This window comes from Leptidea sinapis, chromosome Z, assembly GCF_905404315.1.
Source record: "Leptidea sinapis chromosome Z, ilLepSina1.1, whole genome shotgun sequence".
NCBI classification, from domain to species: domain Eukaryota; kingdom Metazoa; phylum Arthropoda; class Insecta; order Lepidoptera; family Pieridae; genus Leptidea; species Leptidea sinapis.
In genome coordinates, this window is record NC_066312.1 from 8,877,671 (window position 1) to 8,905,294 (window position 27,624).

The 27,624-nt window shown below is 34.2% G+C and overlaps 1 protein-coding gene across 4 annotated transcripts in view; it reads left to right on the plus strand.

The window, feature by feature from the left end:
- LOC126978340 (potassium voltage-gated channel protein Shaker) overlaps positions 1–27,624 on the plus strand; it is a 383,795-nt gene that overhangs the window by 333,351 nt on the left and 22,820 nt on the right. For all 4 annotated transcript variants that reach the window (XM_050827086.1, XM_050827084.1, XM_050827087.1 and 1 more), the window contains 5 exons: positions 23,999–24,102; positions 24,584–24,745; positions 24,886–25,529; positions 25,944–26,073; positions 27,218–27,423. In XM_050827086.1, the coding sequence (XP_050683043.1) occupies positions 23,999–24,102; positions 24,584–24,745; positions 24,886–25,529; positions 25,944–26,073; positions 27,218–27,423 (1,246 nt within the window). The remainder of the gene's footprint in view (positions 1–23,998; positions 24,103–24,583; positions 24,746–24,885; positions 25,530–25,943; positions 26,074–27,217; positions 27,424–27,624) is intronic.

The window sequence follows — 27,624 nt, forward strand, 5'->3', positions numbered from 1 at the left end:
CCAGGGCCTGCTTTAGTGCCCTGAGGGTAGTAGGTGGTGGAATGCGATTTCTGACTAGCCTCCCAAGCTCATCCCAGGCGTGTTCAATCGGGTTGAGATTAGGACTTCTTGATGGCCAAGCCATCACGCTGATACCGACCTCCTGAATATACTCTTGTACGATATGAGCCGTATGTGGCCGGGCATTATCATGCATCAGCATCGATCCATCACCCATATTTGCTAAATACGGCCCTGCATACTCATTGAGAATCTCTTGAGCATATCTTTGCCCAGTGAGGGTGCCATTTTCTATGGCTACTAGCTCTGTGCGACCTTCTGAAGATATGTCAGCCTATACATGTACACTGCCTCCACCGTATTGGACTCTTTCTGAGATGCAGGCTTGAAGGTATCGCTCACCAGGTCGCCTGTAAACACTTCGCCTTCCATCAGAAGTGTAAAGGGAGAATCGAGACTCATCTGCAAACAAAATTCTTAACCATTCTTCTTCATCCCACTGCATGTGTTCACGGGCGTATCGCAGTCTCGCTACTCGATGCTGTCTCTCGAAATTTGGGCCACTCGCTGGTCTTCGGGGTTTCAAAATTGCTTCAGCAAGTCTTCTTCTCACTGTACTGTCACTAATGTATACCCTCCGGGTCTGAAGTAGCTGTTTCTGGACTTCAACTGCATTTTGGTGGCGATTTCTTAATACAGTGGAAATAATATAACGATCTTCTCGGGCACTGGTACACCTGGGTCTGCTATTACAAGGTCTCCTCAGATGGTGTCCAGTCTCTTCGTACCTTTGTTTTACCTTCTGGACCGTTCGTACCGTCACACCCATGCCTAGTTCCAGAAAAGCCATGATCCTAGCACATTCTTCAACCGAAAGAGGCATGATAAATAAATGTTTTTGTGCTTTTTAGCATAAATTTATAAAACAAGACCCATCGATCTTGAAAAAAATTTAAAACAAAGAAAAATGTGAATGGTAAAATCGTAATTCGGAAACGTCCATTTTGAAAAAGGAAAGGTTTTGTTTTTGAAGTTTTTTTTCAGCCAATTCTTAAAAGAAGGTTACCGACTATAAACTTTTTATGTACAAAATTAAATTCTCTTTGGAGTCCTTTTTATTTCGAGAGTATATCTTGTGAACTTAAAACGTTATCCCAATTTTAAAAGTGTGTTACTTACTTTTGAAGGCCAGTGTATATTACCATGCAAACTTCCACCAAAAATTGGTTTGAGCGAGATCTTGTAAGTAGTTTTATTTATAATACACTATTATTAAAATATCGATCAAAGTTACAACGAACTACAAGAACTTCTATATTATGTTACTTGCTGCTATGGAATTCATGGGCGACTCCGACTCGCACTTGGCCGGTTATAGTAAAGTATTCACTTATACATTCTGCAATCACCCGGGATGGTCGGACCTCATGGCCGTTTATGCCTTTGCGGTAGAACTAGGAACCTGGACTCAAAATCTCTTTGAAGGTATGTTTTTTTTCTTTTTGGTTAGAAATGTAAATTATCGGTTTGGGTCAGCTGGCGACTACGCAGGAGGGTTTCTTGTGATATCATGAGGCCATATTGGTGAAGATCGGCTGACGAGTCGGGGCCGTCTGAATCTGGGGGCCTACTTCTAAAATCGATATTCGATATATCGTGGCGTTAGTCGTGTCGAATCCTACTCTTAGTTACATCGTATTCAATGTCGAAACGATGATTGAACGAATGAAACGTTATTCGATATTATCGGTCGTAACCCTACTCTTAGTTGAAAATATCAGAGACGAATATTCGAATTTGACAAATAATCAAACGTCATTTTTACGATAATCTCACCTACACCTTCTAAGCTGTCGTTGATATTATTGTTTCAAGTTGTAGTTGTGCTTTTATTTTGATTGTGGAGTCAATTTCTTGAGTCTTTTGGTGTATATTAAATATAGAAACATACGCCAAATATTAAAACATTAATAACATATTCTAAATATTTTTTACTACCAAATAATTTTAGTCGTTTTATTGATCGTTTATGCGTAGAAAGTAATGGCCGCCTGACAAATAGGAAGTCGACGGGAACTTACTTGAGTTACTTTTTATACATTTTATTTATTCGAAAGTTTTGTATTATTTATTAAATTTTAAATATTCATGTTATAATTCTTGAATATGTACATTTTGTATAAATCATGTAATTGGTGGGGCAGAGTCTGGCATGGTCCTTTGCGTCTAAACTATGTTTTGACTTTTGACACTTAACAGCGACATACCACAGATAAAATAAGAGTCATGGTTATGATAAGAAATTCGAAGATTTGTTAGAGTAGGGTAGTTGCGTTATATTCGAAGTATTATCGTATCGTTGTCGAGTTTGCGAGTAGACCTCCAGGATATCGTTATCATCGTTCAGTAGACCAGACATCTGGTGGCTTAGGAATCTATAGTTATTTACACCATGAAGGACCACCAAATAGTTACCGTCACCCGTCTCTTAGTTTGCTTCGCTTATGGGGCATTAACCAGGAGCTATTGCAGTATTAGCTTATAAGTATCGAAACCTTCTTTTCACATGTTTCGATTCGACTCCTCATTTCTGTACTGGTTCAACATGGTATTAAAAGCATCATAGCTTCGCTATGTAGGTCAATTAAATTAAGCGACATTTAGTTTCGGGGTCACTTGGTAGAGAAGGCCAAATTGGCCTCTAAATGGCTTAGTGTACTCACTAGGGCAAGACAGTACAACAAGCCACCTTTGACTTCACCGTACACTTTAAGCCTCCGCATGCACTTATATATAAGGCCCAAATGGATTACTGTTCTCAGCTCTGGGCGAGCGCTCCCCGGTATCAGCTTCTTCTATTTGATCCCATACAACCAATTCAAATTCAAATATTTTTAATCAAAATATGATTTAAAATCACTTGTCATATCCGATTAACTTGATTATTTGGCGTTGCGAGATGTGGATTTTCTCTGCATCTTTTATTGCATATATTATGGAAAGTCCTTAGAGGAGTTTTTTCGGTTGATACCAATAGCTGAACTCCACCAGCGGACATCACACCAAAATGCACTTGCATCATGTTCACGTCTGGTATTCTACAACCACCATTGAACCACTGTGTACCATTGATAATGCGAATTGTATCTGCTGCGTTGGTTCAACACCGAAAACCGTATTCAAAAATCGAAATCATCAGGAAGATTTATTTTAATCCAAACTTAAACCCCTATTAGTTTAATTGTTTTAAATTTGATGACCTTTATTGAATGATCATAAAATTGTTAACATATAAACGATAAAACTTCAATAGAAATTAATACAAAACTCCTTTCAACAATACTCATCTAGACATTCGAAGCCTTTTTCCAAGAGCGGCAATCGAGGAATTTTATTATTATTGGAATGCAGCAATGCCCGTTTCTTGTTAGTGTAAAAGGAATTTCTTCGCTCTAACAATGCAAAAATATACGCCAGAGATTTCGCTTTGTGTCTGACAGCATTGTCTTTCCCGTTTATGGCCAATACAAAGACTATATTACTTTGACTTTAAAATGGATCTTTGTGAGAATTGATTTTTATAACTTTTTATATTACGTGCATACATATTTACTAAATTGTTCTACAAAAGCAATTACTTAAAAAGCCTGGACGTACGTTTAATCACGTCCCCATAGCATTTACAACAGTTCACCGATCCAATTAATATATACTCATGAGTACTTCTATGTAGGTTTGTTGTATACTTTGTACGCTTGAAAATAGTTTATAGTTGCGTTAAGAGATTTATTAATTTTATGAAAGGTAAATTTATCTATTTATTAACTATATAGTATTATCATGAAGTATCATGAAATTTGGAAAAAATGTTAACAAAAAAAGTTTTGCGTGGTAAAAGGTTTCTATAGCTGTATTGCATAGTGACTTCTTAAAGATACCTTTAAAGGACAACGATCCTGGCCTATTTTATGGTTGTGCAATTAAGGAAAATTTTCGATAGATTTTAATATAAAATAAGTTTATCTAAAATCATATTTACTAATAAAAAAAAATTGTATTATATTATTCTAAGAAAGTGCAGCGCTGATGAATTACTACGCGCGTAGAGCTGACGAGAATCGTCGATCGAGCTCGTCGGTCCGACATACGTCGGTGTGCTGACGCGCTATAGCGATAAATTAGTGCGTTCAGTGGCACGCTGACGCAGCGACCGATCATACGCGCGTATGTATCATGTATTCTGGTATGTTCGCTATCGATATTTGTTAGCAAAACCAATGAGAATATCTGTTTATTTCATGTTATTGCATTTACTGACAATTTACAGCGTTGGGTTTGGGAAATTTTTGGGTCATATCGTGTGCTTCCTCAAATACCACCAATATGTGTCACCAAACAAAAAACAATAAAAATCTCTTAGGCTCACCCTATTTTACGCTCAAGTATTAGTACCTACTCTTTGGCAGTCCCAATTCTAAGTCTAACTTGAACAGCAATAACTTATTATATTATTAAACCACATAATATTCAAGCTTGGAATTAAGCCCATCTTTTTCGTTAAAACTTAAAATGTGATTCTTGAAAAGCATTTGCAGAAAAACGGAATTGGATTTCGTTTATAAATTAATTAAATGCAGACACTTAGAACGGTGTAGTAAGTGTCAGTCGCTTTCAATTTTTATTTTTTTACCTTTTAGCTCGTCTGTTTAACGGAAGCTGGATTAATAAACCTTTCGGTTCAGCATTATTGAAATACAAATAATTGTTAAACAAGCTTTGGTCATCAACATATTATTATGATTTAAATATAGAATACAATTATTAATTAATTTAATTGATTAACATTTATTTTAAATCGGAAATAACCACCGAGCTTTTAGGTCCCGGGTTCGAAGCCCGGTAAGTGCAAACATTTATATGATGGATATAAATATTTGTTTCCGATGTGTATGTATAATATATGTATATGTTAAGTACTTCTATCGTATTAAATATATCGTTACTTTACACATATTGTAGTACAGGCTATATCTGTTTGATGCAAGTTCTTAATTTGTTTAGAAGTGTGTCACTATTATTAGTATTATACTTAGATAATTTATACATCTAGATAGAGCCTCTTCCTGCTAGACAAGCGATGAAAATGGGCCAGTTTTACTACTGTAGTGTGCGTGACAATGACGTCTTACACTCGCGATTCGTATGTCACTTTGTGTTATTGTGCGTGCATTGCTCAAAAGAGGTTAACTGTCAATCTAAACGTATAAACGATCTGGGGTTTTATGTTTTTATTATTGCTTAAGGCTGCTTATTCTTAATTTTTAGCTTGAATAATGTTAGATTTAACAGCATAATGATTGTTCTGAAATCATAACAATAGAACTAAAAACAGAAACAATGTAATTGTTCCGGGAATTAGATTGGAGCAAGATTCATGTATGTTTACACAAGTATCCAGTTATACAACAATACTGGATTGTAGCGATGTAAATTAGAGGGTGTAGATGCTTATGTAATTACCGACCTATATCAGATTGTCTACATCTGCTTGTTACATCACTATTCCTATCAAGAAGCTCAACTGTTTAGTTCAGTTCAGGGTGTTTACCCTGAACTACTTTTTACTACTTAATTAACATCCTTAATAGCAGCCAACCTGTCATATTTTTCAAACAAACTAAATTAATGAATTAATAAATCTTTCTTAAAGAAAATTAACTGATCGTTAGCTTGTGGATTGTTTCTAGGTGTCTATCGAAGAAGAAAAAACAGATTACTTGTCTAGCAGTAAGAGGCTCTATCTAGGCGTATAAATTGATGAAAAACATTATTTTCACAAATTTTTAAGAAAACTTATTACTCAAAAACACGTATTTCCTAGAAGAAGTTTTATGAAATTTTTGCACACAATTGTATATGTTGAATGAATGAATGTGGTTTTATTTCTATCTGATAGCTAAATCAACGTTAATATCAGGTTATTATTACATTTTTATTTCAAAATGACATCTTTTATATAAAATTCTCGTGTCCCGGTGTTTGTTACCAAACTCCTCCGAAACGGCTGAACTAATTAGTTTGAAATTTTGTGTGTTTATCGGGTAGGTCTGAGAATAGTCCAATATCTATATTTCATACCCCTAAATTATAAGGGTCACTCACCCCTAAATAATTTTATTTAATATATATTGTCATTACGATTACAAATATTTTAGTGACAGACATGAGTAGAAGGATTATCATTTAGATAATATTTTATAATACACACTTGCTTTTTTTAATAAAATATATTTTATCTCATTTATATTGATGAAAATTTTTAATTTCAATTTATTTTCAAGATTTTAGTTCAAACTATTATTTATTTTGTGACTTAGAAATACCTATATTGTCGCGATAAAAAAGATTCAGTCTAAGTAATTTTATTACATATGACAATGAATAGAAAGAGCGGGCGTAAGGTACTCAATTTATATTATATAGCAAAACGGCGTTTGCCAGGTCAGCACTTGTGAAAGATAAAATGCGAATTCGAAAAGGTTTTTAAGCGTTAAAAAAATTCATTACGTTTTTATGTTTACGGAAAATTGCTCTACAAAGCTTCGACTGAGTGAGCTCAGGCAATAGTTGCAATATTTTTACTGCACAGAACAATTAAAAATAACGTTTCACAATACTCTTACACGAGTATTTATGAAACTATAACTATATGTTCAATATGGACTCAGATCACTAATAATTAATCAAATATAGTTAAGCGTGTGTGCTATTAATGTTCCCGATTGTGGAGATGTTTATAACCAATAGCTCGGTGTTTATACACCAGTCTAAATGCGAACTTGTATATATTAGACGTAAGAGGAAGAAAAGTGCTCATAACACCACATATCACAATAGTTATGATGATATATTCCACGAAGTGTATTTATACGTGTGTGTACGATATAAGCTTAATTTGTATATTATCAGATAATCATTGATAATGCTTTTCTATTATTGAAATACGTTTAATAAGAATACTGGCTAATAAAATAGCTCATATGAAGAAATGGCACACGAAGAAGAACCGTCTGTCATAATATTTCATCGTATAGAATGTAGATCATATTATTAAATCATTAATTTAAAAAATCTAATTCTTTTGTAATAAATCTGAAAACATAGTATAAAAGACTATAACTTTAATTCCTACTGCTTTCGGAATAGGTTCTTCATTTATTGAAATAAGGGAAAGGCTTGGCTAGTACATGAATTTAGTTCCACAAAAATTCCTCTTTCTCTGTTTGCGCTAGAAGCTTTTGAGGCTATTTATCAGAAAATATTAGTTCCTTTTTTCTATATATTAACTGTACACATAAAAAGCTTTGTGCAATACTTCGATTTCACTGTTTTATAATGTTATCTAATATATAAAATTGTCGTGTCATGGTGTTAAACATTGGACTCCTCCGAAACGGCTTGACCGATTCTCTTGAAATTTTGAGTACATATTGGTTAGGTCTGAGAATCGGACAACATCTATTTTTTATCCCCCAAAATTTTAGGGGTGGTCCAGATGAAATTTTTATTTTTATTTTTTGGACATTTTTTTTAAATTTATTTGTTTATGAGTCAGCATTAAAAATACATACAACTTCAAATTTTCACTTATCTACGATCAACAGTTACTTTTGTATCGCGATTTTAATATCGGCAATACAACATTTGCTGAGTCAGCTTGTTATGTTATATAACATATAAAAAATATTCATTAGCACAACCTCTTTTTATTTAAGTAGAACTACCATTTTTATAAAAGCTTGATTTAAATCTATTAATTTTGTAACTGTATTTTTATATCTATTTATTTCTAGTAATTCGTGTCTTATTTTGCGTATTTCTAGTAATATATGAATTTGCAAGATATATTTCCTGTTAATTTCGATCTATATTTTTTTTTATTCACGACCCTAGAAACGATCCAGTACCATAGTGTTTGGTAAGACAAATCAAATGAGAAACCCAAAACTCATCTGTATATATTGATATCTTTTAAAGTTCCTATATTCCAACTTCCATTTCCATCGTCAGAACGTACAAATCATCAGAAACTAAACTCGATGGGTTTGTATCGTTTTACTATAAAAGTTTCTATTACCACCGTCCAGCTCCATCATCAATATAAAAATTGATGATGGAATGTTTCCTGAGGATTTGCCCGATTCAATGAATTTATCCTGTTTGAACTTAGGAGGTTCCCATGGCCACCTTGCAGCTGTATCATCAGACACTGGAAGGCCTCTTGGAACAGGATTTCATCTAGACAGTACCACTTCTTCTTCTTCATTATCAGCCGGAAGACGTCTACGTCGACTGCTGGACAAAGGCCTCCCCCAAAGATTTCCACGAAAATCAGTCCTGCGCTGCCCTCATCCACCGTATTGTTGAGGTATTATTGACCAGATCATCGGTCATTCATGTGGGGGGCCTACCAACACTGCGTCTTTTGGTACGTGGTCGCCATTTGAGTGCTTTACTGCCCCAACGGCCATCTGTCCGCCGAAGTATGTGCCCTGCCCACTGATACTTCAGTTTCGCAATCATTTGGACTATGTTGGTAGCTTTGGTAGTACCGCAGTGACGTCTTTTTCTTTTTTTTTTGACGTGAAAGTATTGTCTAGTAAAACTACTAGACTGATGAACCTTAACATCTTATGTAGTAAGTGGAAGAATAGTGCTCATAACACCACAAATCAATAGTTATGATGATTGCCGCTCAGATTTTTGTAGTCAAAGAATATTATAGGGATATAATAATATAAAGATATATATACCAGAAGTATAAATCTACTTGTTTTTTCAACTTTCAGACTTCATAATACTGGTCACTCATTCATGGGGATATGTAATTTAATCTGTAAAGGTTAATGCATCAGATATAGAATAATTTATATTTAAATAGTCTATTTTTGAAGTGAAAACTTCTTTAGCGGCTTTTCTTGGGATTAGTATGACATGTTCAACTCGCGTCAGGACACGTGGCCTAATCGAACAGTCGTTTAAAATTATGGGTGAAATATTTACACTTCTAACTAATTATAGATCGGCTATTTCAACTTAATGATCATACGGTCATTGGACTAATGTGATTGCGAAGCTGAAACACCGCGAGGTCGAGGGATAAAATCTCAGCCGTGAAATATTTTTACAGTTTAATTGTTTTTAAGCTTTGTCATTAGCGAATACTAACCCTAAGGCGATATCTAGACTTGTATTTCTTTGTTCAAATTTTCACTTCTGACGGCACTCCCGGAGTGCAACCCGTTATTTTTTTTAGTACTTTTTATGATATATTTGATATTTAAAATGCTTTTAACTTTGAACAAGATTCATGTATTGGATGCAGCACCTTACAAACTAATTTGTCTTGTATGTAGGTATAACAGCCATTGTAAAATACTCTGTTTGATTTAAAAGAGGGGCCTTTTAGTTTCTTGTATGTTTTCTCACGAACTATGTAATTCATTCATTCTGTGATGTTATTGTTAATGACTATTCAAAAACGCTTATTTTAAGCCTAATTGAAAATTGTCTTTACTTTGAAATTTTATTTGTACTAAAATGATCTTATTTGGTACGCCACCCGAGAGGCACGAGTTTGAACCCCGCATCGTCCATTCATTTTGGTACAAATTAAATTTGTAATCCTTACAACTGCATCATCATCGGGCTTTTGCTACGAACCATATTATTTTATTGTCACCGAAGTTATTGGTTTTAATTTAGCGCCCAAGCTTTGACCCAAACTAACAAAATAAAATATGCTTATAAAAATATTAGGTATTAACTTAGAAATATATGAATTTTTAGCGCATCTCTCATTCCTTCATCGATAATTTTGTCACTTACGCTAATATCCATCCCTACTCTATGACCAACCACTGGACTGGTTATAAAACAAGTCTACGCAAAAAATCACGCTTTTTCATCGATATTGTTTTGTGCTTATAAACTTAAGACAAAGAATCTCTTGTTTGAAAACTCCTCCAATGAATAAAAGCCTCATAGAGAAGTGTTCTTGAGATCGTGATAACAAACCTGTTGAAGGTATCAATATGCCTATACATATATTCTTATACTACGAGCTTGGACAAATATAATATTCAGTGTTGAATTAAGGCAAGTTTATTTCTTAAAGAAGTGGTTTTAATGTGATACTAATAATTACAATTATATAACACAACACCGGTTATTAGAGACAGTAAAAGCGCGCTACAGACGAAAAAAGCATTAGTAGAGGAAGCTCGAGAAGAAACGAGATTAAATATTCTATCTTTATAAATATTTTCGAATAATAGGGGTTTTAGTATGAAATGGCTGTTTTGACGTATTGTCTACTTTATATTAAAATAAAACCTCCTTGCTTGAGTGAAACTTTCTTTGCTTGTTTTTTTTTATGGAATAACAGGGCAAACGAGCGTACGTGTCACCTGGTGTTAAGTGATCACCGCCGCCCACATTCTCTTGCAACACCAGAGGAATCACAAGAGCGGTGCCGGCCTTTAAGGAAGGTGTACGCGCTTTTTTTGAAGGTACCCATGTCGTATCGTCCCGGAAACACCGTACAAGGAAGCTCATTCCACAGCTTTGTAGTACATGGAAGAAAGCTCCTTGAAAACCGCACTGTGGAAGACCGCCACACCTCTAGATGGTGGGGATGATATCCTAACTTGTGGCGTGTCGTGCGAAGGTGGAATTCAGCGGCAGAAATCAGGTTATTTACATTCTAGCTTTAAAATATGTACAACATTAAGTTTGTTTGTTCAATTGTTTTATCATTCGGCTTTTACTACAGAGATTAAAATTAAACGATTGAAAGATAGAGTTGAGGCGTGGAATTTGCGCAAAAAAAACTTGCAATATCAATGCTGTGTTTGGAGAGGATATGTATAATAAAATAGAGGAAACTTCGACTTGAGGAATTTATTCAGAGGAAACCGGCCACTAAAGTTTGTTGAATGAAATGGTATATTAAGACATTTCTGATCATAAGGCAGTTTTAATATCTTAATAGAAAAATTTAAAATAAAAATCGCTTTGATCGGAATATTCGTACCTACTCGTTCTTGAAATAAATGTATTATTGCTTATTGTAACTTTTAGTTGGAGAACCCTTTAATAATTTATTAGTTTAGATAGAGCTTCGTGCTACTCGACAACCGATGAAAACAGGCCAGGCTTATTACTTAGGTGTGTGTGACAAGTAAAATCTTATGATTTGTATGTTACTCTGTGTGCGTGAGTTACTCAAAATAAAGGTTAACTGTCAATATTTTTTCGACATTTTCATCTAGATGTATAAATGATCTAAGGGGGAACCCCAATTGTCTAAAATCTTTAGAAAACGGTTAAAAGACCTGAATTTAAATTGCTTAAAATAACGCAGTATAAATAGCTGAATTTGTAGTGTAGTCACCAGCCAAAACTCGGTCTGTCTGTCACTACAGCATTCCTGCTACTACAACTATCACAATCATTACATTTTTTAAATATCTTTAATGCACATACACCAAACGCCAATAGTTTTATGTGCGTTTTTTATAGAAATAAATGTTTTAAATCCAGTTCAATCGAATTATTTGTAGAAAAATTATAAAAATAAACAAAAACAACATTTATTTTAAAAATAGACTTCATCAACAATACAGTGATGGGTGATTACCCATTTTACCCACTCAAGTGAATCCTTGATTAACCAGTTTGCAACTTTGTAAATGCAGCAACACTATTCAACCACATCAATGGGTATAAACATGCCAATTTCAGCTATAAAAATTTAAAAATACGACTCTACGAGTAAAACAGTTGTTATAGACCATAGTTCCTTGATAGATTACTGGGAGGTCTATAGATCTACTAACTCGTGGCAGTCACCAACGTCAGTAATAAAACTTTCAGCTCAGGATACATTCGCGGTAAAATTTACAGCGATACCGTCGCACGTTTATTATAAAATCTCTTCATAAAAGCGTAACCAGTCTATCCGTTGCAATACGCACCTCGTGCCCTTGGTGAACACACAATAAAATTTATTTTTGGATTAGTAGATTGCCAACCGCGGAGCAACAGTCGCGCCGAAAGAAATACCGCGTGGAGAGCCGGTGGGCTTCTCGTAAAATTAATTTATGCTTTGAGAGCGTGCATTTTCCGCGCTTGTAAACATTTGCGAGCCGTGTAGTTATTATGTCCTTCGCTCTCTGTGTGATGGAATAACGTGAAACGGAATCGGTAAGTGACAATATCGGTTATTTTACTGAGGATGTATGTTAGTGAGAGTCAAATAATCAGTCACGCGTTTTGAAATTAAAGTAGTAGGTACCTATTAGTAATACTCCGACCAAAATTATTGGCAAAAAATTAATTCACTTCTCGTTAATTTTGTAAGAAACTTATTTAAGTTAAGTGCCATGTTGCGCACTTTAGATTTGTGGGACAATGCATTTTCCAAACGTATCCTCGTTGTATCGAAAGTAATACCTATCTAGTAGAAATAATTACAGACAAAAAATAAAAAATTGAAATATGTGCATAAAGCTTACCTAATTTTATATTAATAACAATCACACTAAAAATAACACCCAAAAAAAGTAACACAAACATCGCTATGTAATGCTAAATAGTGACTTCAGATTATAACTAGGTACCACAATCTTACAATGTTATGGGGAATATTTTTATTTCTAACCTTGCTTTTATTTGTCTGATCAACACTTCATCACTTTTTTGTTCGATTGTATCAATTTCTTTATAACTCGTTTTTGGAAGATGTCTAGTAGACGTCCATGTTTGTTGATAGCAATATAGGGATTGTCTTCTGGATAAGCTGCTTTCTTAGAATCGGCAAATGTAATTACTATAACCAATCTGCTTTTTCCCTCCTATGTCTAACTCTTTCAGTGTCACTTTTCTTTTGGTCTTCAGCCTGAACCTATTACTGTCATCGTTTTCACATGGTATTCACTATAATAATATATTTCTGGCTTACAACGTAACAGAAAGTCAATCTCAGCATTTTCATCTATAAATAAGACCGTATTTCAACAAATTTAGTTCTTTAAACACCCATGAAACCGACTCTAGCTAGTTCTCTAACATATTCTAGGAGGATTTGGAATCTTTTGTGGTTTTTACATTTACCTGTTCTAAACCTATTAGACTCTAAGGTAACAATTTAACGCCGGACATTGATTACTGATTTGGTACTGTTGTAGCATTCTATAATATACAAATATATATATTAAATTAAAGTAGATAGATATTTATAAAAGTAAAGTAACTCGAAGTTGGGGTTCAATTGTTTTATCATTCGGCTTTTACTACAGAGATTAAAATTAAACGATTGAAAGATAGAGTTGAGGCGTGGAATTTGCGCAAAAAATACTTGCAATATCAATGTTGAAATGAATATTTGAATGCATGGTATCAAAACTAATAACAACAAAATTGAGAAGTCAGACGCATACAGTGTAACAATGTCATTAAAATCATTAAGCATTAATATCATTATAGTGTTCATGTGCAGTAATTGGTTTGTGATTAATGTCTTATTTTACTATCGCTATCGAGTTATAACTGCTTCCTTAATAAATTATTGCTGCTACGATACACGAGCTTGTTCAACACAAATTATTTTGTTGTAATATTGTTAAAATTTTTAGACTTTTACACTTCCAAGTGAGAGCAATTCTCTTATATCATTAATATTATGGTTTATGGAATTCCAGTAAAAAGCTGGTATTAGTAGTTAATAAAAATGTTAACACTTTTATAATAAAGTGCGAGCCTATAATCGTCGGTCTTTATATAAAAAAAATACTCGTCTAATGGATGTTATTATTCAGATGCATACAATTTAAAAGATCAGGATGTCTGGGGTAAATTGTAATTGTCTTGAACAATTATATTAATGGTAACAATTATTGCCGGCCGTTTGCGAAGGAGACGCTGTGAATTCACTCTGCCCCAGCTAGGGGTTACAAGAACTTGATTAAGTAACGCTTTTGTTTGTAAATGCAAAATTTCATCTGCACCACGCCGAAACTATTTACCTTGCACTGCCACACTGGCTGCATGAACCGATATGACTTACCGCCATATTTTTTATTCAATGCTAATCCTGAGTAGCCGAGCCAAGGTTGATATTCAACACCACTTTCTACTTTTGGTCTTTAAATAATAATACAACAGTTGGCCATCCAACTGTTGTATTATTATTTAAATGATCCATATCTAGGTATAAAATGAGCACCCTATTGTATGTGACAGATATTATTTTAAAGATTTAGAAATTAAAATCGGTATATTGAAATGAACATTCAGAATTAATTGATGGACGAAAAACAATCTGGAATCAAAATAATTCTGAACCAGAGATCGCATGTTGAAACCTTCAGGAACAGAGTGTACTCTCATTTAAAGGGCTGACACGGATTTTCTTTCAATTAGGTGAGCTATTTAACCGTTTGCTATCTCTAATATAAACAAAAAAGGAAAAATTTGCTACAGAGCTACTGGGGTCCACCAATGGTTAATTGATATGATATTACGAATGTTTTAGCAGGCATATTTCTAAAATTCTTAATTTGACCTAATGTGTTGCTCAATGTGAAATATTACTTACCTCTATAAGTTTTGGTATCAAAAGTTCTTTGCGTATAGTTTGAACAGTCCATCGTCAAAGTTGTTAGCATCGAGCGAGATGGCCATGTCTCATAAATTCTTCAATATCCAATGAAAAATATTTTAACGGTTCAATTTTCTATTTATAATTAAATCTTACGTAACTAAATAGTATTCAAATAAAGACAGCAACTGACATAAATCATAATCGACATTTCAACACTTATGCATTAAGTCTCGCAAACACAAGTAAACAGAATAATTACAGCGTGCTAGATATTTCTACGCCTAATATAACTAGAAACGAACTGTTTACAGTTCGTCGGCGTTTTAACCGCCTGAATAATAAAATGACTAAAGTTATGTTATAACTTATGTTATAATACATGCATTATGAATTAGTAATACAATCGACGTTTGAGAGGCCCGGCATGAATTTTAAGCACAAAATGCGCAGGTGTACATAAAATGGACATTGACGTAAATAAAATAAACTCCGCCCCACCAGCCAGTGAGATCCTAGTTTTTCATTCCGTGCATAAATGACACTATTTCCTGGTTAAATTGTATTGGAGTCACGGTAAAAATTAACTTTTTTAACTATATTTACTTTTTATATGATGTAAGTGATATTTTATACAAACTAAAGTAAGAAGCCTACATCTTGTGAGTTTGTGTGTGTAAAATACTAGTTAATCTTCGACAAAACAATTTTAACATCTGAAACTATTATATCGCAGGAGAAGGAAAATATAATCTGTCTAATTATTTTGAATAATTGAATTAATAATAATAATAATTGGTGCCGTAGCTAGTGAATTTACTGGGCAAATGAGACTTAACATCTTACGTCTCAAGGTTACGTGACAAGGTGCCGTTCAGAATTTTAGGGTTTTTCAAGAATCCTGAGCGGCAGTGTATTGTAATGGGCAGCGTATCAATTACCATCTGCAGAAGATCCTGCTCGTCTCATCCCTCATTTTCATTAAAAAAAGAATAACATTATATAAATCTCACTACTATATACTTCAGAATAGGTAAAGTTTGGGAGTTTAATTATTTTTTTTCAAAAGCTTTCGCATTCCGTAATTATATCCACGCCACCTGTTAATGCGAATAGTCAACTGACACTATGGCTGGGGACATTGTTTACTTGGTACTTATGCTAGTTTAAGCATTTTTATCAGAAATTCTGGCAACTTTCCAGCACACATTGGACCATTGCAGTAGATTATAGGCCCAAGCCCCTCCCTGTCTACGTTCTGGAAATATTTATTAAGATTTAAAACAGCGTCATACATAATACATGTTTTTGTTAGACTATAAGATACGAAAACAAATTTACTAGAATTTCGTGCATAAACAGAATTTATGTTAATATTGCTGCACCAGATAAAAAAAACAGGCTTTTATGATGATTTTCGAAAGATGGAATAAATGGAAATTTTATAATATAAAATAACAATAGTTGGTTGAAACTTTTAACTCAGTTTTTAACCATGCAAGTCATAAGCTTATTAATAAAAAAATCCATAAATATTTTAGCGACAGGCTTGCCTACTATTATACATGGAGCTTATATTAAATTAACTATAATAACTTTGAACAAATAATCTGAATTCATTATCTATTGTTTTACAATATCAATTATTGAGGATGGCAACCCTTACTTCATATTATGTGGGTGATTTTTTATAGGAGGGCTGTTATATTGTAAAATATTTTTCAAGCACATTACATAAGATCGGATGACCTGCTTCATCTGTCAAGTTCCAAATTTCAAGAGGAAACAATGTGAACCTATACAAACTTAAGAGATCACTCATGGCTTAGCCCTATTGTCACGCGTTCTGCTCAATACGTGACCCAGCAATTTATTTGACACTTTACGTAAGAGCTGCAAAATTGTTTTACTTTATACTATTAAGCAGCGTACCACGCGATATAGATTTAGTAAAGTCGCTTTTACGTTTACGTTAGGAATCTGGGCTTTTATCATAAATGGAAATATATAAAACAAATGTCTTAAATATATCATAAATAAAGGATCAAAATTTAAAATCTGTCCATATTCGTAGATTGCTAGGGCTGTCTACGTAAACTTCTGTGCTTTTACCATTTCATCAAGACACAAGAAATAGCGGACTGTAAGTCGCTTTTTAACTTGGACATTCATAAATCGAACTGGCCCCTTAATATTGCCCTGATCATGCTGCAGATTTCTGCTCCAAAAGTAGTGATCGCCACTACTCTCGACTTTTTCTATTCATGATTTTATGTAAAATGTAATATAAACTCTAATGATGATAATATAATTATTACTTTCCGTACCCCAATTACTAAAACAGGCTTTGGACTATGAATTTAATTCGTCATACGCTTATAATAACTATAGAAAATTTATTAAAATATAAGTAAAATAAACAAATAAACTTCAACAAAATCTTTAAAACCATGGCTAGTATTAAAATACGACGATACAATAAACGTTCTTAAAATAAAAACATAAACATCAATTACTAGCACTTATTTTATCTTCTGCACAGTGTGACATACTTACATAAAGTTAATAAAAAAAACATACACACACACATACACGCACACACACACACCTCTTTTTAGTCAGTCTGCTAATTGTGTATAATAATGAATAAGCTTTAGGAAGGACCTAACCTCTGAAACACAGGGTATCCTACCGCAGAGAGTAGGATACAAAAAATTCTGTACCATATATTATTAGACTAGTATGAATGACTATTATTATTATTCATCGGACGCAATTCCAAAATTATGAGAGATATCTAAACCGAGTCCAAACCGGAAGTAACCGGGTCTAAATATCCAGTCTTCGGTCTGCTCAATAAAACCCAGTGCAAAGCGAACCTCGTTTCCTTAACCCGAGTAATCAAAAGACTGACGGCCGTTCGCAATATCTATCTCTTATCTTAAGGTGGACATGGTATCAGCCGCAAACGCGTTGACGCCCCTGCTTCAGCGCTTCTGGAGAGACGAAGAAAATATACCAGATGATTGATGATAAAAGTATTCTTATCACCGTTCCAAAAAAGGGAGACCTCAATGCAACAACCGGAGAGGCATCACTTTACTATCAATATCCTCCAAGGTGCTATGTAAAGTTATCATGGATAGGCTTTCGACGGTCATCGACCCCCTCATCCGTGGTGAGCAAGCAGGTTTCCACCCCAATTGATCGTGTACGGACCACATAAACACTTTACGTATCATACTAGAACAGGCATCAGAATGGCAAAAAGAAATGTAAGGTACATTTCTGGATTTTGAAAAAGCCTTTGATACGCTGAAGTGGACCAGTGTAAGGTCTCACCTACGAGAAATTAGCGTCCCTGAGAAAATAATAAATATCACTAAAGCTCTATACAAGAACTATGCTTGTAAAGTGACACATAATGGGCTCATCTCGAATGAAATAGCGGTACATGCGGGTCTACGGCAAGGGTGCCTTCTTTCACCTCTTCTTTTCCTTGTCGCTCTTGATGGAATTAAGAAAAAAGTAACGCACAAGAAGTGCTGCGGTGTAGAATGGGGCATAACAAATACTCTAGAGGATTTGGATTATGCTGATGATATATGCCTCTTAAGCCACACACGCACAGATATGCAGTAGAAATTGAGGGACCTGTGCGAGGAAGCAGCGAAGGCGGGACTTAAACTTAATATAATGAAGACTCTAGAAATGAGGTACGGCGCAACGAGCTCAGGCCCGTTGCTCATTGGCACAGAGGTAGTGTAACGCGTCCACAATTTTTCGTATCTCGGGAGCTGCGTGTCAGAGACTTGAGGGACTGAAGAGGATATCACTTCACGGATCGCCAAAACAAGAGCAACCTTCGCAATGCTCCAATCTGGCAATCACGGAAACTGACACGGAGAGTTAAGCTCAAAATATTCCGGTCCAACGTGAAGACCGTATTGATTAATGGGTGTGAGACGTGGAAGGTCACCAAGCCCATCTCTCATCAACTTCAGGTCTTCGTTAACTGATGCCCGCGAAATATCCTCAATATTCACTGGCCCGACATAATTTCCAACGATCATCTTTGGCAACGCTGTCATGAAGTCCCAATCGACCAACAAATAAATGGAGCTGGCAACAACTTAGCGAGGCAAGCCCTAGATTGGAACCCTAAAGGAAAACGCAAACGTGGCGGTCCAAAGCAAACCTGGCGGCGACTGTCATTGACGAAGCGAAGGACATCGGATCGGAAATTAAGAGAGATGCTCAAGACCGATCGCGATGGAGATGCATTGTGGATGCCCTCTGCCCCAGCTAGGGGATACAGGAACTTATTGATTGATCATCGCTCATTATTACGTAAGCGTGTTTGAAAGGGAAGTTTTTTAATTTAAGGGGACTTGATGATCAAGTTTGAACATAAACTTATTTTCTTCAATTAAAAGTTTATCCCGTGTTGTAAGACTTTATCGGGACGTTGTGTTGGAAAGTTAATTTGTCCAAGATAGGAAATTGCTGTAACTATTGCTAACGATCACAATATTTTTGTAGATGTTTCGTATTTTCAATATGGCGTAAAATCAAAAGCAAAATGATTTGTATTGATGTATTTTCTTCTTTTATATTAAGATTTTTGCCTACTTAGTTACGCACCCTATCTTCACTTATTGCAATAATGCTGATTAATGAGATAACAGCATTTTTTTTCTTTTTTTGATTCTCTATAACAATAAATAATACGATAAATGCCATATCAGCGTATTGAGATAATCTACTTAAAATCTTAATTCGCTTCATAATGTTTTTGTAACCTCGAAGAATAAAAGTTCTCGAAGCATGTGCTTAACACTGTAATAATGATTATTAAAGTAGATTTAAGTCGAAATCAATACTCGCTCAGTAATGTAAAATCTTGGCACATGAAAGCTAAGCTGTCGTAGCGTGGAGGTCGCAGTACCAAGTAAAATTAAAACCTTGTCTGGTGCATATTGCAGTATGCCTTCGTTGCGGATTAATTCACCTTGTTTAACGTACTTTTATTATTGCTATACATTATAACCAGAGGTAACAAATAAAGTTTGATCATACCCCATGCTATTAAAACACACACACACTCATGCCTTGTTCTCGTCGGGGTAGGCAGAGACAACAGACCGTCATTTGCCTTCTATCCTTACAATCCTCTACATTCAATACTCTTCATACATGTTCGCCGGCTCCGGATGCTCTGGACCTCTCCTTTTCTCAAACCGTCCCCAATTTGGTAGACGAATGTTCATTCTTAATTCACTCATTCGCTTTAAAAAAAAACTAATAAAATTATGCTGTAATATGATCACTTCATTTTGTAATTGACAAAGCTTTTCCTTGAAATATAATGTTCTTGTAAAATTTGGTATCTAATATATTATTATAATTCAAACAAAATTTAAACAAAAATCAGAAATATATTATTTTTATTATGCTATATTATATATTTAATATTCAAACAGAAAAGATTAATCTAATCTCCTTCGTTTATATATTTTCCTTAATATACGCGTTTCGAAATATGTCACTCATTAATTATTAAAATATACTATACTAGTAATGTACATCCAAAGCACCTAAATATTACTATTAATAAAGTGTTAATAACTTTCTTAACAAGGTTAAGAAATGCTATCTGTGCACTCAAAGAATATCATAAGAAATAATTATGTTGATGAAAGTAAAATACACGTGTAGGTAGCGTGGAGTGGAATTTAAAAAGGCCTCTAAATTGAATGTTAACGAGCCCACTAATATGTAATTATAGCGCTTAACTCTTAGCTCTCGGAAAATTTTAAATATTTTCACGAGGTCTTTGGAAATGTTGAAATAAGTTAGTAATTATTAAATATGACTTCATCCTGACTTCATCTCGAAACATTTTAAAGAGACTTGGCAAGATTTTGACGCTCTCATTAGGCTAGTTGGTGGAGATTCTGATATCTGTGTCTGCGTTATTTACTAGGAAACATTTAATTCCTTTCGAGTTCTTCGACACTTTTAAAATCTTTAAACTAGCTATAAAATGTATCAAAGCTTTACAAATTACAAAATTTGAAGACTGTTTGTTGCCAATTTATAATTCATGTGAAATAAAGAAGTGAAAACTTCGAACTTTTAGTATTTCAAATTGAAATTTCGTAATACAAATACAAATATTTTATTTTGTCCTAAAAGAAAAAGTATTTAAATAAAACCATGTACAAATTACTACATACTCATAATACCTACTACACGACATTATACATCACAACCATAAGGTACAAACATCAAGATAAGTAATGATTAAAAACAATTTAATTATTAATGTCAATATAATATATTTAAGACTTATTTTCAATAATATATTTATCAAACAGAACACTATTTCAACAATGCACAGTATGTACACATTGAACTATTTCCATTGAATTTCACTTAAAGCATTTGGTGACGTGAACTCACGAGATTTCACACATCCAAAAAGTGTCTAAATATATATATATATATATTTTAATGATTTATTTTTCGCGTGCGCCAGTTATGGACATGTTGGTGACGCGAACCCATAAGATTTCCCCCTACCAAAAAATGCTCACCGCGGCATAATTAAAGATTTCACTTCAATAACCTACAACTTACCAATCTTTATCAAATAGTCAAAAATAATATTGTAGCCACAATGGTGTTTTCTATGCTTTATAATATACACCTTCGATACCACATAAAAGGTTCAATAATTATTCAATTAACGTCAACGCCTCAATATTGGATAACTGATTGGTTAATCACACACATAAATGACACTCGACGCTTGGTCGTGTCCCAATCACGTCATATCTCGTAACAACGCTTGTAAAGCCACTGGACTATCTGGCATTTAGGTCAAAGCTTCATATACGAACGCCTACGTCCTCACTTTCATGTCAATGTAAATGCGAGCTTTCTTTGTAAACATTAGCGATGCAAATGGAAAGATATATTTCATTTCAAAGTCAAAGTCAATTTATATTTACCACTACAATATTCACCACGTTTTAATTAAGCCATCAAAACATGAAAGATATTTAATATAACTTCGATAGGTTCGCAAGCTTAAATGACAGGTTGGTCTAGATGGGTGCTACAGGCTATAGGTAATCCTGAAATTTTATTTCCATTTTTACATAAAAATCATAGAATACAATTTATTGCTTTTATTTGTCTATTTTCTATTTGATTATGTACATTTTTTTCATTAATTGTACGCTCTAACAATTTTGTATGTACACTGATTTATATCTGAATATTCTGATTGTTATTACAAATATTTAGATATTTGCATCTCTTCTTTACGTGTGTGGGAAGGTATTGTTCTAAGCTGTGGACTGAGAGGGGAGTTACTATATTTAGTAATTCAGTGTTTTGAAATAAGATTTGTTTTGATATTATAAAATTATTTTCGCTTTTTTATTTTCCATCTGAGGATGGCCAAGACCTTGTCTTTGCTATTTTTAAATAAAGTGTTCATTATGGTTATTTTAACTAATTTCTAGAAAATTATTTCTGTAGCGTAATCTATCAGTATTACACCGTGATAGCCATCTTTTGGTTATCATACTAAATGGATACCTCTCGCTTATTTTCGCGTTTAGGTCGCCCATGAACATTAAGTTCTATCTGTTGCTGTATTGTCATATTGAAATATTCTATTTTTTCACTGCTTACTTTTTCGGTAAGGGCGTAAAGTTGAAATATATACTATTTATGTCGCGTTTTTTTATCAAAAAACCTACATCTGTTAAACCAGCATGACATTGGATAACATCGTCGTATTCATCTATTTTATTGCCCAATTGCTTATTTCTTATAAGTTAATGATATCCTATTTTATGTCTTTGAATGCCTCTCAAAACTCTACAAGTCGTTCATATATGAAAGCGATTTGATACTCGTAGGTGTGATGAAATGAAATAATTAAGTATAGTTTGATGATTTGTTCTGTTCCTTGAGAGAATTTTTGCTGCGATTTTTTTGTTATTTTTCCAACTTGAGTTTTTTTGTTGTTAATGTATTTCCCGTATAAGTAGATGTTGGTTGCCACTTATGAAGTTTTGTTAACTTGTTTATATGTTTGTTTAGTTAAAAAACTGATTCGTACACAAAGTCGGGAGTTTCTAAACGCAGCTACAACAAAATATATATGTGTCTATCACGTCTAAATATAATTGTTTATTTGATAGAGAAAAAAAATTGTAGACTTCTATATTAGTCTGTACTCTTTAATTACCCCCTCTGAAATCAGAAACACTCTACATGTAGACTTATTTTTCAAAGCTTTTAGAGTAAGAATTAATAAGCGGGCTTTCAGAAATTCTGTTATAAATTAAATTAAAATTAAAAAGTTAAGAAACTTTGAAATGTCTTTTGCCATGTATGAAGCGCCTAAAGAGGTTTTTACGTCGTGTATACTTAAACAAAAAACTGTATTTTACATAAATTTATTCATATAAAGAACCAAGTGAAATTCAATGTGCTTTAGTTGATTTAATTCATACCTGTTATCTGTGTCTCAATATAGATCGTCTCGTCACCGAGTAAAGGTTTATTTGTTAGCGTATGGCTACTATAATTAGTATTTGTTTTATAATTAACACCTCTTCCGTAAGATGCTATAAGTACTATTTCAAAATTTAAATCAGTGTGCATTTCAGTTCCGGAGATTTTCGTAATGAGTCTTTATATTATACTACTGCGATAAGTCGAGTTAGTAAGTGTTTTGTGGGGCGATGTATAAATGCTTTTACAACAAGATCTCAGGAAATGCCACAACAAATGTTTACGCAATTCAAAAGAATCTATTATAAACGTTTTTGTGGTAAAGGTTTCAATAACATATATGACTTTCTTAATGATACAACAGATTGGGAATGGAGCGATCGCCCTCATGCTATTAAATAATAATTTTTATTGTACGTAAAAAGAAGCCCACTGAGTTTCTTGCGTCCGTTCTTCTCAGGTCTGAGACATACTTTGGGTGGTAGTTTTTGACTTCCAATAAATGATACCATATCTTATTTTGATTAAAAATATCTGACTTTTAATATATTGGTAGAATTTATATTTATAGAGAATAGAGTATATATATTCCCGACCCGATACGACCTAGAGACCTTTAAGAAAAGACCATGCTCCTTAATAATATCTTAAGGGCTGGTAATGCATCTCTTGACACCTGTTGTTGCGGATGTTCATGAGCGGTTGCCTCAGCACTCCCCGTGAGCATATCGCCCCTCGTATAAAAAAAAATTACAAACAAACTCGACATAATAATATGTAAAAACTTTTTGTCAACAGATAAGCGGGCTCCGATTCGAGACACAACTCAGGACTTTAAATCAATTCCCGGAAACATTACTTGGAGATCCATCCCGAAGGATACGATACTTCGATCCACTTAGGTAACTACTATGATTACCATATAATACAATTATTAATAATAAAACATCATTGTAAAACATTATTTATAAGAATTTTAAAACCTGCAAACGTGGCGCCACAATTTGGATAGCTTTATGTGATGAAATAGATGAGAAAAACCCAATTATTGTTAAAGAGATTTTATATGCAATATTATAAATATTAATAATATTCACATGCTTTTTATTTGATGGTTGACACTATTTTGTGTCCAACACCAAAAGAGGTATGGCCTGTGCTTCCCCGGGGCGTAAAAAGAATAGGGAAATCCCATGCCCAAGGGTGTCGTAAGAGGCGACTACGGCCTTTTAAAAGTGGGAGAGTCAAGCTGCCGTCTTATGACGTCAGCACAATCGGGCCAGACTCTACTTATTTGTTTTTGTTTAAGAACATTTTATATTGATGGTATCAAGCTAATTAAAAAAAATAAGTTAAGGTATTAATACGAGTATTTTGTTACAGGAACGAATACTTCTTTGACAGAAATCGACCTTCTTTTGACGCCATCCTTTATTACTATCAAAGTGGCGGGCGCTTACGTCGCCCAGTTAACGTACCACTCGACGTATTCTCAGAAGAGATCAAATTTTACGAACTAGGAGAACAAGCAACCAACAAATTCCGGTAAGTGGTAGGGACCGCTAGTTCAAAATTGCTTTAGTCTGTTTTCGTTGGCTAAGTATCATCAACTTACAATGCTTGAACTAATTTAATAAGTTGGTGAGTTGTATGATTTTATAGTAATATAATATGTTTTCTTACAGAGAGGATGAAGGTTTCATAAAAGAAGAAGAGAAGCCTCTGCCAGCCAATGAGCGCCAACGCAAAATCTGGCTGCTCTTTGAATACCCTGAGAGCTCCCAGGCTGCTCGCGTCGTTGCCATCATCTCAGTGTTTGTCATCCTCCTTTCCATTGTCATCTTCTGTTTGGAAACCTTGCCTGAATTCAAACACTACAAGGTCTACAATACTACCACCAATGGCACCAAGATAGAAGAGGATGAAGTGCCAGATTTAACTGATCCATTCTTCTTAATAGAAACATTGTGCATCGTATGGTTTACGTTTGAGTTAATCGTGCGCTTCTTGGCATGTCCGAACAAATTTAATTTCTTCAGGGACGTGATGAACATAATAGATATTATTGCTATTATTCCTTACTTCATCACGCTCGCTACCGTCGTTGCTGAAGAAGAGGACACGTTGAACCTACCAAGAGCTCCTGTGTCACCTCAGGACAAATCAACAAACCAAGCTATGAGCTTAGCAATCCTGCGTGTGATTCGACTAGTGCGAGTCTTCCGGATATTTAAGCTCTCTCGTCATTCCAAAGGTCTACAAATTTTGGGCCGCACACTCAAGGCTTCTATGCGGGAACTTGGCCTTCTTATATTCTTCCTCTTTATTGGTAAGTTTTAAAATAATGCTGTATCTAATACAAATTAAACATTAATATGATTGAATTTTAAAATAAATTTTAAATTTGTTCCAATTTAATGATAGTTGTGTTTTGCAATAATGATATTTACAATGGATAGGATAATGACCCAATCCAGTGCTGAATAGCGTACGTCGAACTCAGAAACGTGTGCACAACTTACTTTGTGTGCGCAGGGGTAGTTGTTCCTACACCTCTCTTTAATTTAATCCTGATTCAAATTTGTCATCAGTACCGGGTGTTTTTGGTGGGCTCTAATTACTATTACCGCGGTTGGCTATGTAGACATTAAGTAACTAACGCCAATCGTTTCGACCTGCGTCTGATCCCTGTTGAAACCACTTGTCGGACCCTCACTGTATGCGCCTTCATGTGTGCTTAAAGGTGTGGTGCTGTTTTCGTCTGCGGTATACTTCGCTGAAGCAGGAAGCGAAAATAGCTTCTTCAAATCTATACCTGATGCGTTCTGGTGGGCGGTCGTAACCATGACAACCGTTGGATACGGAGACATGACGTATGAATCGGCGAAACCTTTAACCTCATCTTGCATTTATTGTCTGTTTCATTTTATGATCTCTACTCCCATTGATTAAAAATTTACCATCATCATGTTTCTTTACGCATAATTTTCATTGCAATCATATACTTTGGTTTGTTTTTCTCTTTTCAAGATTAAATTATTATTTACCTATCATTTCGAGCATCATTATCGTACTGCACCAACATAATTTGTTTTGTAGTTTTTCGTTCGCTGGTATTAAAATTGTACCTGAAACCAAATCTGTGTAATTACCACCATATATAATTAACTTTCATATTATCTATTGTTAAACTAACACACCCAGAAGAGATTACTTGCAAAAATAATAATTGTCTTTTCGAATGTGTAATGATTGATTAGCTTCCGATGTTTTCACTTCAACTCGACTTCTAATTTGTATTAATAAATATTAATATGAGTTTCTGATTTAAGTCAAGTAGTTTTAGTTTCCAAAATACCAAAAAAACTTTCACTTTATTCTTAGGTAAAATTCATGTAGTGGTTACCTAGAGTAATGAAATTGACATTTCGTCTAAATCAAAAAAAAATGGTGAACATCACTGATTTTTATTTGACGTGTTTAGTTTATATTTTGGTGGATTACGCAGGTTGTGTTTGTATGGTGTATCAATTGTAGATCATTTTGCCTCTGTGAATCGTCGTTTCATTATTAACCAAAAACCGTTAAACCGTTTTCGATAGAGTGTACGAAATATCAAAATGCATGTCATCAATTTAAAGTTTTATCATATTAAATTCAAGATATAGTAACTGTTATTGAAAAAACGTATTTGTGTCCATTAAAGAATAATCTTTGCGCATTAATAAATGTGTGTTGATAGTTTATTTTGTGCATTGCGAATGTTTAAGCGGAGATTAAATTTTTTTACTGGACGCAATTAGGACTCTGAGCATCGCAATATATTCTAATGTTTCTGCTGGCGAGAATGCTTGGAGATGTATGAATGTTATTGCAACGAGCGAATTACGAAATTGTTATTTTATTAACTTCTCGTCATTTACTGCATGTCCATCATCATTGCCGTAGTTTCATGTTAGCTTTTGGTATATTTAATTTTAATGAAATTTTGTTACTTATCGAGTGTTTTTAAATCAGGCCTGTTGGAGTGTGGGGTAAGATCGTGGGCTCATTGTGTGCGATTGCTGGTGTACTTACCATTGCATTACCGGTGCCTGTCATCGTATCAAACTTCAATTACTTCTACCATCGTGAGACCGATCAGGAGGAGATGCAGTCACAGAATTTCAATCACGTGACCAGTTGTCCTTATCTACCTGGAACTATGGGGGAGCCATATTTAGGTATAGTATAAGCATAACTATATTTCTCTCTATCACAATAATCTTGACATTTAAATGACTTAGGGCAGATTCGACCAACCACGATATTACGAGGATAATTATAGTACGGGAATAATTTTATTCCTTCAATTTATCGCTTGGATATTTTTGTTTCCGTTTTTTTCTATGTACTTGCAGAGTACACTATCTCAGTATTGTTGT